We start from the raw sequence: 16,667 nt of genomic DNA, 5'->3' as shown, positions 1-16,667 counted from the left end.
TACATGAAAGTGGCTGTTGACAGTGGCATTGAAAAAGAAAATCATCTATTGTAGGGAATTCATGAAGTAAAATTTATAACTTTGAATTTCAAGGATGACAGAAAAGGAAAGAAACTAAAGGTAAATGGAATAGGATTTAATTTCTTTAAACTTACTGTTAGGAGGAAACATAGCAGGATGATCAGATTAGACCAGTGATCAATATTTAGAAACAAGGTTTATTGATTGAAGAAAAAAAATTTCATAGTAAAAATTCTCAAAAAATGTCAGTTTTGTGTAGTCCCTATTGAAGGTTGTATATTTTTTTTTAAAATATTTTATTTATTCATTTAACAGACAGAGATCACAAGTAGGCAGAGCAGCAGGCAGAGGGAGAAGGAGAAGCAGGCTCCTTGCTGAGCAGGGAGCCAGATGCAGGACTCGATCCTAGGACTCTGGGATTATAACCTGAGCTGAAGGCAGCCTCTTAAACTGACTGAGCCACCCAGGCACTCCCTATTGAAGGATTTCAATAAAGTTCTGAATCACCACTCTCTCCTTTGCTCTTGAAATTTGAGTATTCAGCAGAGGGAATGATCTTCCAGAGTTTATAATCCTTTCCAACTTAGATTTCATAGTTGTTACAGTAAATTCAAATTTTGGATTCTGCTTGATTCTGAAAATGGTGACTGAAGAAAACCTAGGCAAGTAACACAAGCCAAAAAATCTTCAACAAATAGGAAAAAAACCTCACTTCTTTACAACTGCATATTGTTGATGGAAAGGTTAAATATTTGCTATAGAGTGAAAAGAAAGGGTGTATTTGGACTTATACACTTAGAGGTTTAGAAACTTATTAGATGCATAGCTATAAACTAGAGTTTCTACATCTCAGTGTTATTGATATTTTGGACTGGATATTTCTTTTTTTGGGTGCTGTTCTATGAAGAATTAGCAGCACCCCTGGTTTCTACCTCACCATACCCAAGTCTCTGCAGCTGACAGAGCCTCCAGATATTATCAACTGTCTGCAAGAGTCCAAGAGCCAACATCACTCCAGGTTGAGAACTACTGGCACAGACGTATTGTTAGCTTCATTGTTTCTGTTTCTCTTGTAGTGTGGAAAGCGGATGAACACTAAGGTAGAGGTGGTGAAAAGGTAGAGTGGCCCAGACAGAAACACTAGATCTTCTTTGGAGGAGTCTTTTTACATGTGCACATGCTTAATCCTGGGACAAGAACAACGTGTGACCATCTTTGCAAATCTCCAGTTCCCAAGACAGCACTGAAGCTGTGGTGGGTGTTAATGAGTGTCTGTGGAATTCAGCTAAGTTGCTGAAGGAATGCCTAACAAGCGAAGCAATCAACAGAAATGTCCAAGTTTTCATTTTAAAACTAGTATCATTTTCGAACCATGTGTGGAGATGGGAAAAACTCGATCAGAAAAATAATGGGATTCTGGGTAGGTCGAGTGAAAATTTAACATATTTTGCTTGGAAGAGGAGAAGCAGGTGAATAGATTTGTGGTGCTGTTCTGGGACTGGAAAGCTGGGAGGGTCTATGGATTGCAGAGACCAAAGCACTGTGGGTCATGATACTGTTTTGTTCCTCCTCCGCATCCTGCAGAAAGCGTGTCTGATCTTCCTAAGCTTGCTACAAGAACCAGTTGTCTTTAAACTTTATATTCTTTTAAATGGAAGCCCATAGAGTTTAAGTGTGAGTCCTTCTGAGATAGTGATTAAAGGCAAGTGCAGAAGGAAGCAAGTAAATCAACCATTTACTTGATTCCAGTAGAACCTTACTGATGAAAAGCATCATTGACAGTGAACTACCCTACAGAAGAAGCAAGCTAAGAAGGAAAGAGCAGGGCAACACATGATGCTGAGTTCTGCAGAGAATCTCATTTTCTATTAAGTTCTAAATCTTCCCATAAATTTCAAGACAGTGCCAAAGGTATCTTTTTGATCACTTCCCACTAACCTAAGCCAACTGGATCATTGTGATAAAAAGTTTGAGGGAGAAGGTTGGAGGGAAAAAGCAGTCTGAGGAGTTCTGAAAAATGGTGTTGAACACAGTATTTACTGTATTATGTATGTGGATAAATTTTGTAATTTTTTAATATATAGGAATGATGAGTTGAAGTTCACTGAAAAATGTATTTTCCCTAAGAATTCTTTGCTTATCCTAGTCACTTTCAGTATATCAGAAGGACATTTTGCAGTAGAGTGCTGAGCTGTGTTACACATAGAATTTTGTAACTGAGGTAATGCATGGGTGGTACTGAGGTTATATATATATAGATACATATATATCAGATCTCAGTGTTAATTACAGGTATCTTCCTGCAGAATTACAATGGTTCAGCTGAGGCTGTAAATATCAATTAAAAACAGATGAGAGAAAATAAAGAAGGAAGTCATACATATTAGACATTTTTGGAATGTGGCAGGAATTTGAAGGTTAAAACAAACAAACAAGTGCTGTGTTCTGCATCTGGTAATGTTTTGGTCTTCAGCAGCAAGACCATTAATTCAATGTGGCATCAAAACACCTTGCTACAGTTCTTTTTTCCCAGAAGTGGCTTCATTTTGGGTCTATAAATTAACTTCCATGGTTTCTTAAATTTATCTTACATAAAATGTGAACCAAACACCAGCTCTGCCTAAAAGTTCTAATGTGGAATGGACAATGTTTCCTCAAGAATGTCATGCGGTGATTAGTGAAGGAGACAGAGTTTCAACAAACTTGGGCAAGGTCTATGACATTTGTCTTCATATAGGGAGGGGCAAAGAGGAAGATCATTCAATCCAAATATTAGCAGCAAAGAAAGGCATCCTGTAGAACTGAGTATAAATAAGTTTTATAACTGAGAATTAAGGGGAGCAAGAAAAATATTACTAGAATTAGAAATGACATTCACTTTCCTTTTCTCTATGTTGAAAAGGTAAGTGTGATAGAATAAATTGGAAGAAAAGGAATAGGTTATGTAACAAAATCACAATGAGCATTTTTGTCAAAGATTGAGGACTTATGTTAAATGGGTAACCCTGAATGGCATGAAATGGACATATAAATAGGGGTTAAAGTTGACTTATGGGCTCCTTTATGTCATAAAGTGTCAGGCACTGAAGGGGAGTTTTGCTGCAGGTATCTTAAAGTTATTCATTCACTGTCAGCTTCTGAACCAAAGGTGCAATGAACAGTACGGGCAGGAGAAGGGAATACTTGAATGCACTGAAAACTTATCATGTGAAACCCTGCATAACTTATCATGTGAAACATCTGCATTGGAAAAAGTTTAGTTTTTGGCTTAATTGAGGTATTCTGTTTTCTCATCCAAATAAAGTGGTTTGTCTGTAAAAGGCTCTGCATAACAACACTTACATAGCTAAAAAAGAAACAGTAAAGGAGGGCTGCTCTCTCCCCCAGGACCTTGCTTGGCCTGGTATATGACAGGAGTAAATATAGGAGGACACACTTATATAAAACGTGCTATTCCACACTTATAGTCCATGTGCCAGTGAAAGGGAGTGAGTTATCAGATGTTGAGCTGCTTCTTGGAATTTGAGGAGAATTGAACAAGGGATGGGGCATGGAAGTCCAGAGTGGGTGGGAAAGCCTGGGAAAACATTGTAATGATTTCAGAAAGGAGATGGCAGTTATTTCCTTCCCTACAGGCAGAGGTGGATCTTACAGGAAAGAAGAGAGATTGAAAGGGACAATTTGTCTAAAATTGTCCCCAACCTTGTTGTATCAGGTGGATTAAATAATGGGAGCTTGCGAAGTTGTGTATCCGTGGTACATAGAGCACATGATTCTACTCAGACAATTCTTTGGCAAAACAAATTAAAATGTTGCTCTTTGAATAAAATAGGAGTTTCCAAAATAAGGAGTTCATTTTTTTTTTTTTTTTTGAGCTTTATTGATTCTTGACAGGCACAGTCACTACACAGTTGCTTACATACTTGTTGGGTAAGTCAGGGGATGAATGGTATGCTCTATCAATTACTGGCAGTATAAAAAGGTCCAAGTGAAGTAGGGACCACACTTCACCACACATTCACTTGCAAACCATCTGAATCCTCCTCTCCTGCCAACATGTGTTGTAACTACGGGAACTCCTGTGGCTATGGCTGCGGATGCGGCTATGGCTGTGGCTATGGCTCGGGCTGTGGCTGTGGCTATGGCTCCCGTTGTGGCTACGGCTATGGCTCAGGCTGTGGCTGTGGTTATGGCTCCCGTTGCGGCTACGGCTATGGCTCAGGCTGTGGCTGTGGCTATGGCTCAGGATGGGGCTGTGGAAAAGTCTCCTGCTGTGGCTGTGGATATGGCTCTGGCTCTGGCTGCTGTGGCTACCGGCCACTTTGCTACCGAAGATGTTATTCTTCTTGCTGCTAGATCATTGCTCTCCAAGCCCCATTTGCTTCTGAAATGACACCACCAAAGCGACAGCTGAAGCAAGAATCCGTACCCCAAGTATTCTACATCCAGGAAATTGCATGTTTGACAGAGGCTTTGACCCCCAGTGAACGTTTGTGAGGCTGTGTGGTATCATCTGACTACTTCCTAAATATTGGTCTTTGTTCCTTTAATCTGGATTCCGTGTTGGGACTGTCCCAAGGATCCCTACATCCTACAGTTGGACAAAAAAACTCACTCTCAATAAAAACGATTCTTTGCTTCTAACAAATCTCTGTGTTCTTGCTTGTGAATTACTCCTTCCTTTTGAGGTGTTATGGCTACTCTAGAAAATTGGGCTGACAATATGCTTCATGACCCTAGGCTCTTCTTTGATATAATACAAACATTTCCTCTCCTCGTGCATCAGAGATGTCTTCTTCACTTATTTCTCAATTCTCTCCTGCTCAGGCACTCACAACCCAAAAGAAATTACACAGTGTTTCAGAACTGTGCCCTGGAAATTGCACTGTGTTCAGAATGAAGCTGGGTGCAGGGGGAAGAGAAGGGGCAAGGACACCTATTCAGGGGGTTAAGACAGAAGCCCAAGAGAGAGGAGATGCGGTCTGAGTGCTGACTACATGAATGGCATGGCTGAGAGAGTTTCTAGGGTTAATGAGAAATTAGAAGCAGAGTTAGATTATTCATGAACGGCTAATGGAAGGATAAGGAGGGGGAAAATGTGGTGCCGTATCATGTGCATATGGATGGAAGTGCAAATATTTGTTTGCATATATTAAACTTAAAGAAATTGATTTAAGTCACTTGTTTGACAAATATCTTTGAATGTGTTTGATAAGGAACAGCCCCACATACTGAAGATACAGGAGCAAAATTGTAGCAGAGTTTCCTGTTCTCAGAGTGTTTATTTTCTAAACGTGATAACAACAACAAAAAAGAGAATCAATTAAGACACATTTAGGCAGATAATTGCTGTGGAAGGATAAAAAGTTTCCTGGGGGAAGAGTGTGAAGTTTGAAGTAGTGGAGAGGAGGGTATTTTGGCATTTCATGTCAAATGAACTGATGCCAGTCAGAAGAAATACTGCAGTGTATGGTGGTAAGTGTTAAAGAAGAAGAGAAATGCATTATGTTTTGGGTATGATCAGTGGTGCCACAATTTTTAGTGGAAAGGAGCAAGGATTAGTGCTTAAAGGTGCTCTCTAGTGCCATAGTTGATGCAGATACAAGAATGGGATGAAAAGCCCAGTCTACTCTCTTGAGTTTGAGAGCTTACCACTTTGCGGGTTCTGAATTCAATGTCTTTTCCTCATGTGACTTTCTAGATCTCCAACACTATACTATAACATAGAATGTCGTCTAGGCTCAGTTTCCATGAATAGTGAAAAATGACTCCCTGTGTCTTTTTCACGACAGGGGTCACTGCCCAAATCTGAATCTGAGGTCCCTGGAGGTAGTCGCCGTCACCCAATGGCCAATTGCAAGAGAGATGGCTCTGCCATCCAAGTCAGCCCTGGAGTGAAGCTATGCCCAGGATATAATGTGTCTTATTGATGAAGAAACAGGGTATTTTAAAGATCTGGACAGTTTTCACAGGTGGAATATCTGTAAATCTGATCTGAGTGCACTGTGCTCTGGGTAAATCTGAGGTGGGGAAGTTCTACAAAGAAAAGAATGGAATTCTGATAATTACAGGTTGTTGAAAGTCTACTCATGTTTCATTATGTTCCTTGTGCTTGGAGTCTTTGAAAGGATGAAGAATATCAACAGCTAGCCATATATCATAATTTATATCCTATAAAGTCTTGATCATTTATTAGACTTATCAGATACTTTGTACATCTGGAAAAACGTCTTTGGAAACCAACACATTTTTCATAATGTGAAATTAGAAACTCACTTAGTCGAAGAATATTTGAGGCTCTCAGTTTTCATGAAATGAGAACATCATGATTCTCATCATTCTTCTAAGGTACATACCAACGCTTGAACATGTTTTTGTTTTAACGCATCTGATTGTTGGGGGGAAATGTTGAGTTCAAATTATGTACTAGGTACTCTACTTAGAACTAAGTGGTGATTCAGGGATGGACAGAATAAGAGATTTTTTTCCCCCTGCCATCATGGATTTGAATGGAAAGTTACTAGAAATTATGCAATAAAGATAGAAAAATTTTTCAATAGTAAGGAATATTGTGACCAGAAAGTGGGTGCTTGAAATGTAATGTGTCTATTCTAGGGAACTTGTGTATTAGAATTTAGAGTTATGATTTTCAAGAATGAGAGAAAAGTAGAGAAAATAAAGCTAAAGTTTGACTGGAATGGGATATGTTTTCTTTAAATTTCTTGTTAAGGATGAAACACAGCAGACTGATCCAATAGACCAGTGACCAACGGAGGAAAAAGTAGTTGGAAGTACTCTCACCAAAGGAAAAATCTCTAGTAATGAATATCTTCAGAAAAGAAAATCAACAGCTTTATGAAAATCTTTGCTGAAGGCATTCCCTGAATGCCTTCAGGGACTAAATGCCACACATTTCTTTGTTGAAATTATAGTGTTGAGTAGAATGAATCATCTTCCTGAGTTTGTACACCTTTCCATCTTGGATTTCATAGCTATTATAGCAAAAAATTTTAAATTTTGGATTTTGGAAAATGGGGTTTTAAGTAAAGCATAGAGAACTAAGGTAAGCAAAAACCCCAATAGCCAAGCAAACAAAAAAATAAGATTTCTTTCTTTATTTCGTTTCCTTCTTTCCTTCCTTCCTTCCTTCCTTCCTTTTTCTTTCTTTTCTTTCTTCACTTCATGTCTGGTGATGGAATGATTTGATATTTGGTTTAATTAGGAAGAAAGGAAATATTGTATTGACATTATGTGAGATGTTTCAGTGTTGTTGGGGGCTGTTCTGTGCCCTGAGGCCAGCATCTCCCCTTGTTTCTAGGATGAGGAGCCAGTAGGTATCTGCAGTAGATACCTGGGTATGAGAAGCCTGGGAAAAAGTTTCAATGATTCCAGACAGGAGATGGCAGTTATTTCCTTCCCTATGGGGAGAAGTATATATTTCAGGATAGAGAAGAGATCAAGAGAGACAAAATTTTCCCAAATTCCCCGAACCTTGTTATATAAGGTATATTAAATGATAAGAATTAAGAATAAAGTAAAATGCTGCTCCTTATATAAAAAGTGAGACTCCAAATAATGAACTCTCTTTTTCCAAGACATTAAGATTTTTGACAGTGACTGTCACATGAAAGTTGCTTACATACTTGTTGGGTAAGTCAGGGGGTGAATGGTATGCTCTTGCCAATTACTGGCAGTATATAAGGATCCAAGTGTAGTAGGGACCACACTTCACCACACAACCACTTGCAACCCACCTGAATCCTCCTCTCCTAACAACATGTGTTGTAACTACGGGAACTTCTGTGGCTATGGCTGCGGATGCAGCTATGGCTCAGGCTATGGCTGTGGTTATGGCTCAGGCTATGGCTGTGGCTATGGCTCCCGTTGTGGCTATGGCTATGGCTCAGGCTGTGGCTGTGGCTATGGCTCAGGCTATGGCTGTGGCTATGGCTCAGGCTATGGCTGTGGCTATGGCTCCCGTTATGGCTGTGGCTATGGCTCAGGATGTGGCTATGGCTATGGCTCATGCTGTGGCTCTGGCTATGGCTCAGGATGGGGCTGTGGAAAAGGCTCCTGCTGTGGCTGTGGATATGGCTCTGGCTCTGGCTGCTGTGGCTACCGGCCACTTTGCTACCGAAGATGTTATTCTTCTTGCTGCTAGATTATTGCTCTCCAAGCCCCATTTGCTTCTGAAATGACACCACCAAAGCAAGAGCAGAAGCAAGAATCTATACCTCAAGAATTCTACATCCAGGAAATTGCATGCTTGACAGAGGCTTTGACCCCCAGTGAACGTTTGTGAGGATGGGATCTCGAGGCTCCAGGCTGTGTGATATCATCGGACTGTTTCCTAAATATTGGTTTTTGTTCCCTTAATCTGGATTTTGTGTTGGGACTGCCCCAGGGATCCTAACATCTCACAGTTGGACTAAAAATGTATTCTCAATAAAAATGGTTCTTTGCTTCTAACAAATCTCTGTGCTCATGCTTGTGAAATACTCCCTTTTTTGAGATGTTATGACCTCTCTTGAAAATTGGGCTGACAATATATTTCATGAACTTGAGGGCTCTTCCGTGATATAATACAAACATTACTTCTCATCATGCATCAGAGATAATGTCTTCTCTACTTATTTCTCATATCCCTCATGCTCAGGCACTCAGAACACAGCACAAATCACATGTTATTATGTAGCTGTGCCCTGAAAATCACTCTGTGTCTAGAATTGAGGTGATGGGGAAAGAGGAGGAGGGAGGACACCTATTCAGGAGCTTGTGACAGAAGCCCAAGGGAGAGGAGGTGTGGCCTGAGAGCTGAATGGTTGGATGAGTGGTATGAGAGAGAGAGTCTCCAGGATTAATGAGAAGTTAGAAGCAGACTCAGGTGACTAATGAAGAAGTAAGGGAAGGATAAATAGAATCAAAATGTGGTATGTATCATGAGCATTTTGATGGAAGTGGTAATGTATTTGTTTGGATTTTTTTGACTTTAAGAAATGGATTCGTCACTTAATTTACAAATAGTTTTGAATGTTTTTTTTAAAGATTATTTTTTTGAGAGAAAGAGAGAGGGAGAGAAAGCAAGAGCATGCACAAAGACGAGCAGAGGAAGGGACACAGAGAGAGGGAGACATGTAGATTCCTGCCGAGGGCATCCTGAAATTAAGAGTCTGATACTTAACTTCCTGAGCCACCGGGTGCCAAGTTTTGAATGTTTCTGAGAGGAAACAGTCCTACACACTTTAGACAGAAGCGAAATTATAGATGGGTTTCCTGTTCTCAGAGTGTTCATATTCTACTAGGTAACAATAAGAAAAAATAAGGAGTAGTTAAAATATATTTAGAGAGATAATTGCTATGGAATGAATAGGCCAGCTTCCTGGGGAAGAGAGTGAAGGTTGAAGCATTGGAGAGAGAGTTCAGGGAGTTATTTTGACATTTTGAGTCAAATGCACTGATGAGTCCAGTCACAAGAAATACTGCAATGTAGGGTAGTAGGTGTTAAAGAAGAAGATAAATGCATTATGTTTTAGGTATGATCAGTGGTGCCACAATTTTTAGTGGAAAAGAACAAGGATTAGTGCTTAAAGGTGCTTTCTAGTGCCCTAGTTGATGCAGATACAAGAATGGGATGAAAAGCCCAGTCTATTGTCTGAGCTTGAGAGACTAGCACTTCATGGGTTCTGAGTTCAGTGTCCTCCTACACTGTATCCTGTAACAGAATGTCTTTTCAGGCTCAGTTTCCATGGGCAGTGAAACATGACTCCCGTCTCTTCTCCATGACAAGGATCACTGCCCAAATCTGAATCTGAGGTCCCTGGAGGTAGTCGCCTCCACCCAATGGCCAGTTGCAAGAGAGATGGCTCTGCCATCCAAGTCAGCCCCGAAGTGAGGTGATACCCAGGATATAATTTGTTCTACTGATGAAGAAACAGGCATTCTTCAATAGATGGATAGCTTTCATAGATGGGATATTTGTACATCTGATGTGAGGATTGGTGGCACTCTGGGTAAATCTGAGGTAGGGAAATCCCACAAAGAGGGGAATGGAATTCTAATAATTACAGTGTGTTGGAAATTTACTGTTTTATTATGGTCCTTGTCCTTGAAAGCTTTCTGAAAGAGAGAGAATATCATCCATTTAGCATCAATATTGTGGCTGACACATCCACAAAAGGCCAGTCCTTAATTTGGCCTATTTGATAATTCAGACATCTGGAAAAATATCTTTATAAACTAACACATGTCTTCAAGATGGGAAATTTGTGACTCTCTTAGTCAAAAGACATTTCAGACTTTCAGTTTGAATGAAATGAGAACAGTGTGATAATGTATCCAAACAGCTTATAGTTTCTAATGGGCACAACAATGCTAGAACATGAGTTTTTTTTTTTTTTTTTTAAGTTTATTTATTTTTTAGAGAGAGAGAGACAGACACTGAGAAAGGGAATGCAAGCAGGGGGAGTGGGAGAGGGAGAAGCAGGCTTCCTACTGAGCAGGGAGCCTGATTGGTTACTCGATCCTGGTATCATGACGTGAGCCGAGGCAGACGCTCAATGACTGAGCCACCCAGGTGCCGCAGAGCATGTTTTTGTTTTTATGCAACTGATTTTTATTGAGGGAATACTGATTGAGTTCAAATTACATTCTGGGTACTCAGAACTAAGTGGTGATTCAAGGATTCACTGAATAAGAGATTTTTTTCCCCCTGCTATCATGGATCAGTATCCACAGATCTGAATGGAAAGGTATAAGAATTATGCAATAAAGACAGAAAAATTTTCCAATAGTTAGGAATATCGTGACCAGACAGTGGTTGCTTGAAAAGTAATGCATCTCTTTTAGGGAACTTATGTATTAGAACTTAGAGTTTTGATTTTCAAGAATGAGAGAGCATTCTTAAATTTAATAACAAGTATGGTGGGATGTATTTTTCTTTAAGCTTCTTGGAAGGGGTGAGATATAGCAGAGATATCAGATAGACAAAGATCCAACTGTAGAAAAAGCACTCAGAATACTAATGAAAAATTTTAAAAATGAAAGTTCTCAGAAAAGGAATTCTGTAGACATATGAATATCCCTGTTGAAGGCTTTCAATAAAGGACTGGATGGCACTCATTTCATTGTTGTTGAAATTTGAGTGTGGAGAAGGAATGATCTTCCAAGGTTGTACTCCCATTCAACTTAGACGTCATAGTTGTCACAGTAAAAAATAATTAAAATTCTGGATTTTGCCTGTTTCAGAAAATAGTGACGTAGGTGAAATCTAGACAACCAAGATAAGCAAAAACATCACACACACACACACACACTCACACTCACACACCATATAGTACCTTTCTTCTTCTCCTATATCCCCTTCTTCTGTTTCTTCTTCTTCTTCTTCTACTACTACTACTACTACTACTACTACTACAACTACTACTTCTACTTCTTCTTATACTTCTTCTCCTTCTTCTCCTTCTCCTCCTCCTCCTTCTTCTTCTCCTTCTCCTGCTCATCCTTCTTCAGCTACGTGTTTGGTGATGGAGAGTTTGGATGCTTGGTTGAGTTGGGAAGAACGGAAATATTTGGAATTAGACACCAGTAAAGAGAGAAGCTAATTGTCAGTGTGAAACTGCAAACCAAGGTTTTTAATTTCAGCACTACTGACATTTTAAAAAAGTCAGATGTTCCAATGTTGTTGGGGGCTCTTCTCTATCCTGAGCCTAGCATCATCTGTGGTTTCTACCACAAGGAGCCCGTTGATATCTACGGTAGATATCTGGGTGCAAGAAGCCTGACAAAATGTTTCAATGATTGAGAAAGGAGATGGGAGTTATTTTCTTTTGTTTGGGCAAAAGTAGATACTGTAGGTAAGAAGAGAGACCAAGAGGGACAAAAATTATCCTAAATTCTCCCAACCTTGTTATATCGGGTATGTTAAATGATAGGATCTTGTGAAGTTGGGTATGTGGTATGTTGAGCATATGATTCTAGTGGGACATTCTTAGGCAGCAAAATTAAAATACTGCTCTTTAAATAAAATGGAGTCTCCAAAATAATGAGCTCATTTCCCCCAGGACATTATTGACTGTTGACATTGACAAGCACATAAAATTTGCTTACATACTTGTTGGGTAAGTCAGAGGGTGAATGGTATGCTCTTGCCAATTACTGGCAGTATATAAGGGTCCAAGTGTAGTAGGGACCACACTTCTCCACACAACCACTTGCAACCCACCTGAATCCTCTTCTCCTGGCAACATGTGTTGTAACTACGGGAACTCCTGTGGCTATGGCTGTGGATGCGGCTATGGCTGTAGCTGTGGGTCAGGTTATGGCTGTGGCTATGGCTCCCGTTGTGGCTATGGCTATGGCTCAGGCTGTGGCTGTGGCTATGGCTTAGGCTGTGGCTGTGGCTATGGCTCAGGCTGTGGCTGTGGCTATGGCTGTGGCTATGGCTCAGGCTATGGCTGTGGCTATGGCTCCCGTTATGGCTGTGGCTATGGCTCAGGATGTGGCTACGGCTATGGCTCAGGCTGTGGCTGTGGCTATGGCTCAGGCTGTGGCTGTGGCTATGGCTGTGGCTCTGGATGGGGCTGTGGAAAAGGCTCTTGCTGTGGCTGTGGATATGGCTCTGGCTCTGGCTGCTGTAGCTACCGGCCACTTTGCTACCGAAGATGTTATTCTTCTTGCTGCTAGTCCATCACTCTCCAAGCCCCATTTGCTTCTGAAATGACACCACCAAAGCAAGAGCAGAAGCAAGAATCTATACCTCAAGAATTCTACATCCAGGAAATTGCATGCTTGACAGAGGCTTTGACTCCCAGTGAACGTTTGTGAGGATGGGATCTCGAGGCTCCAGGCTGTGTGATATCATCGGACTATTTCCCAAATATTGTTCTTTGTTCCTTTAATCTGGATTCTGTGTTAGGACTGTCCCAGGGATCCTAACATCCCACAGTTGGGCAAGAAACTTATTCTCAATAAAAATCATTCTTTGCTTCTAACAAATCTCTGTGTTCTTGCTTATGATTTATTCCTTTTTTCTTTTCTTTCTTTCTTCTTTTGGTGTTAGGACCCCTTTGAATATTGGGCTGACAATACCTTTTATGAACCTGGGATTCTTCCTTGTAATAATACAAGCATTTCTTGTCATATGTGCATCGGAGATAATGTTTTCTCCTATTTCTTGTATCCTTCATGCTCAGGTACTCACAACCCGACAGAAATCACAAAGTATTTCAGAACTGTGCCCTGCAAATTGCACTGTGTTCAGAATGAAGCCAGTGGGCAGCGGGAGGAGGAGAAGGGATGACATCCATATAGGAGACTGTGACAGAAGCCCAAGGGAGAGGAGGTGTGGTCTGAGTGCTGAATGGATGGATGAATGACACGAGAGATAGAGTTTCTTGGATTTATGAGAAATTAGAAGCATGTTCAGTCAATGCAGGAGGAACTAAGGGAAAGATAAGTTTGAAGAAAATGTGGCATACTACTATGTGCATTTTGATGGAAGTGCACATGTATTTGCTTGCATATGTTGGGTGTAAGGAAATTGATATAAGTCATTTAATTTATAAGTAGTTTTGAATGTTTTGAGGGGAGATTTCCTGGACATAGAAGCAAAATTGTAGACAAGTTCCTGCTCTGAGTGTTTATATTCTAAAATGTGATACCAAAAAATAAGGATTAAGTAAGATGCATTTAGACAGATAATTGCTATGGAAAGAATAAAGCAATTTCCTGGGGAAGATACTGAAGGTTAGAGTATTGGAGAAATAGTTCAGGGAGTTATTTTGACATTTTGAGTCAAATGAACTGATACCTATTCCAAGAAACATTGGAACAGATGATAGTTAAGTGTAAAGGAAAGGAGAGGTTAATTATGTTTTGCATATGATTAGTGGTGTCACAATTTTTTACTGGAAATGAGCAAGTGGTTAACTAGTGGTTAATGGTGTGCCCTAGGGTCTTAATTGGGGTAGATATAAAAATGGGATGAAAAGCCCAGTCTGCTATCTGAGTTTAAGAGCCTACCATTTTGTGGGTTCAAGTTCAGAGTCCCTTCCTCATGTAAGGAAGATCTCTACAGATCTCTGACATTGCATCCTATTACATAGAATGTCTTTTCAGGCTCAGTTTCCATGGACAGTGAAAAATGACTCACTGTCTCAAATCCATGACAAGAGTCACTGCACAAATGCTGAGTCTGAGGTCCCTGGAGCTACGAGCCTCCACCTAACGACCAACTGCAAGAGAGATGGCTCTGCCGTCAAAGTCTGCCCTCGAGTGACATTATGCCCATGTTATTGTGTTCTAGTGATGATGAAATAGTTCTTTTAAGAAGTGGAGAGTTTTCACAGGTGGAATATATGCAAGTCTGATCCAAATACTGACTGTGCTCTGGATAAATCTGACGTGGGAGATCCTACAAAGAATGGAAGGGAAATCGAGTAATTACAATTTGTTGAAAGTCTACTCATGTTTCACTATGTTCAATGTATTTGAATTCTTTCTGAAAGGGAAGAATATCATTAATTAGGCACGACTATCATAATTTATATGTCCAGTAAAGGACCAAACATTTATAAGGCATAGAAAGTAAATTGTACATCTGGAAAGACATCTTTGTAATCTAACAAATATCTTCTTTTTTTTAAAATTTGTAAAAAATTAAAATTTTTTTTTTTATATTTTCAACATAACAGTATTCATTATTTTTGCACCACACCCAGTGCTTCTTGTAATCCGTGGCCTCTATAATACCCACCACCTGGTACCCCGACCTGCCACCCCCTGCCCCTTCAAAACCCTCAGATTGTTTTTCAGAGTTCATAGTCTCTCATGGTTCACTTCCCCTTCCAATTTCCCCCAACTCCCTTCTCCTCTCTATCTCTCCATGTCCTCCATGCTATTTGTTATGCTCCACAAATAAGTGAAACATATGATAATTGACTCTCTCTGCTTGACTTATTTCATTCAGCATAATCTCTTCCAGTCCCGCCCATGTTGCTACAAAAGTTGGGTATTCATTCTTTCTGATGGAGGCATAATACTCCATAGTGTATATGGACCACATCTCCCTTATCCATTCATCCTTTGAAGGGCATCTTGGTTCTTTCCACAGTTTGGCGACCGTGGCCATTGCTGCTATAAACATTGGGGTACAGATGGCCCTTCTTTTCACTACATCTGTATCTTTGGGGTAAATACCGAGGAGTGCAATGGCAGGGTCATAGGGAAGTTTTATTTTTAATTTCTTGAGGAATTTCCACACTGTTCTCCAAAGAGGCTGCACTAACTTGCATTCCCACCAATAGTGTAAGAGGGTTCCCCTTTCTCCACATCCCCTCCAACACATGTTATTTCCTGTCTTGCTAATTTTGGCCATTCTAACTGGTGTAAGGTGATACCTCAATGTGGTTTTCATTTGAATCTCCCTGATGGCTAGTGATAATGAACATTTTTTCATGTGTCTGATAGCCATTTGTATGTCTTCATTGGAGAAGTGTCTGTTCATATCTTCTGCCCATTTTTTTAATATTATTATCTGTTTTTTGTGGTTGAGTTTGAGGAGTTCATTATAGATCCTGGATATCAACCTTTTGTCTATACTGGCATTTGCAAATATCTTCTCCCATTCCGTGGGTTGCCTCTTTGTTTTCTTGACTGTTTCCTTTGCTGTGCAGAAGATTTTGATTTTGATGAAGTCCCAAAAGTTGATTTTCGCTTTTGTTTCCTTTGCCTTTGGAGACATAACTTGAAAGAAGTTGCCGTGGCTGATATCGAAGAGATTACTGCCTATGTTCTCCTTTAGGATTATGATGGATTCCTGTCTCACGTTGAGGTCTTTTATCCATTTTGAGTTTATCTTTGTGTACGGTGTAAGAGAATGGTCGAGTTTCATTCTTCTACACACATAGCTGTCCAGTTTTCCTAGCACCATTTATTGAAGAGACTGTCTTTTTTCCACTGTATATTTTTTCCTGTTTTGTCGAAGATTATTTGACCATAGAGTTGAGGGTCCATATCTGGGCACTCTACTCTGTTCCACTGGTCTATGTGTCTGTTTTTATGCCAGTACTATGCTGTCTTGGTGATCACAGCTTTGTAGTAAAGCTTGAAATCAGGTAATGTGATGCCCCCGTTTTATTTTTGTTTTTCAACATTTCCTTAGTGATTCGGGGTCTCTTCTGATTCCATACAAATTTTAGGATTATTTGCTCCAGCTCTTTGAAGAATACCGGTGGAATTTTGATTGGAATAGTATTAAAAGTATAGATTGCTCTAGGCAGTATAGACATTTTAACAATGTCTATTCTTCCGATCCAAGAGCATGGAATGGTCTTCCATCTCTTTGTGTCTTCTTCAATTTCTTTCATGAGTGTTCTGTAGTTCCTTGAGTACAGATCCTTTACCTCTTTGGTTAGGTTTATTCCCAGGTATCTTATGGTTCTTGGTGCTATAGTAAATGGAATTGATTCTCTAATTTCTCTTTCTGTATTTTCATTATTAGTGTATAAGAAAGCCACTGATTTCTGTGCATTGTCTTTGTGTCCTGCCACATTGCTGAATTGTTGTATGAGTTCTAGTAGTTTGGGGGTGGAGTCTTTTGGGTTTTCCATATAAAGAATCATGTCATCTGCAAAGAGAGAGAGTTT

The 16,667-nt window shown here is 39.9% G+C and overlaps 3 protein-coding genes across 3 annotated transcripts; all 3 read left to right on the top strand.

Moving 5' to 3' along the window:
- The first annotated feature begins 4,077 nt into the window (after positions 1 to 4,077).
- On the top strand, positions 4,078 to 4,377 carry LOC131825698 (keratin-associated protein 21-1). Its single transcript, XM_059165106.1, has one exon. It carries the CDS (start codon positions 4,078 to 4,080, stop codon positions 4,375 to 4,377), a length of 300 nt encoding a protein of 99 aa, XP_059021089.1.
- Positions 4,378 to 7,798: 3,421 nt separating this feature from the next.
- On the top strand, positions 7,799 to 8,182 carry LOC131825697 (keratin-associated protein 6-2-like). Its single transcript, XM_059165104.1, has one exon. The coding sequence runs from the start codon at positions 7,799 to 7,801 to the stop codon at positions 8,180 to 8,182; it is 384 nt and encodes a 127-aa protein (XP_059021087.1).
- A 4,085-nt stretch (positions 8,183 to 12,267) lies between these two features.
- Positions 12,268 to 12,705, top strand: LOC131825696 (keratin-associated protein 6-2-like). Its single transcript, XM_059165103.1, has one exon. It carries the CDS (start codon positions 12,268 to 12,270, stop codon positions 12,703 to 12,705), a length of 438 nt encoding a protein of 145 aa, XP_059021086.1.
- The last annotated feature ends 3,962 nt before the right edge of the window (positions 12,706 to 16,667 follow it).

The sequence above is a fragment of the Mustela lutreola genome, chromosome 2 (genome assembly GCF_030435805.1).
Source record: "Mustela lutreola isolate mMusLut2 chromosome 2, mMusLut2.pri, whole genome shotgun sequence".
Classification (NCBI taxonomy): Eukaryota; Metazoa; Chordata; class Mammalia; order Carnivora; family Mustelidae; genus Mustela; species Mustela lutreola.
The sequence above is the reverse complement of the archived record's forward strand: the minus strand, read 5'-3'. Positions and strand labels throughout refer to the sequence as shown.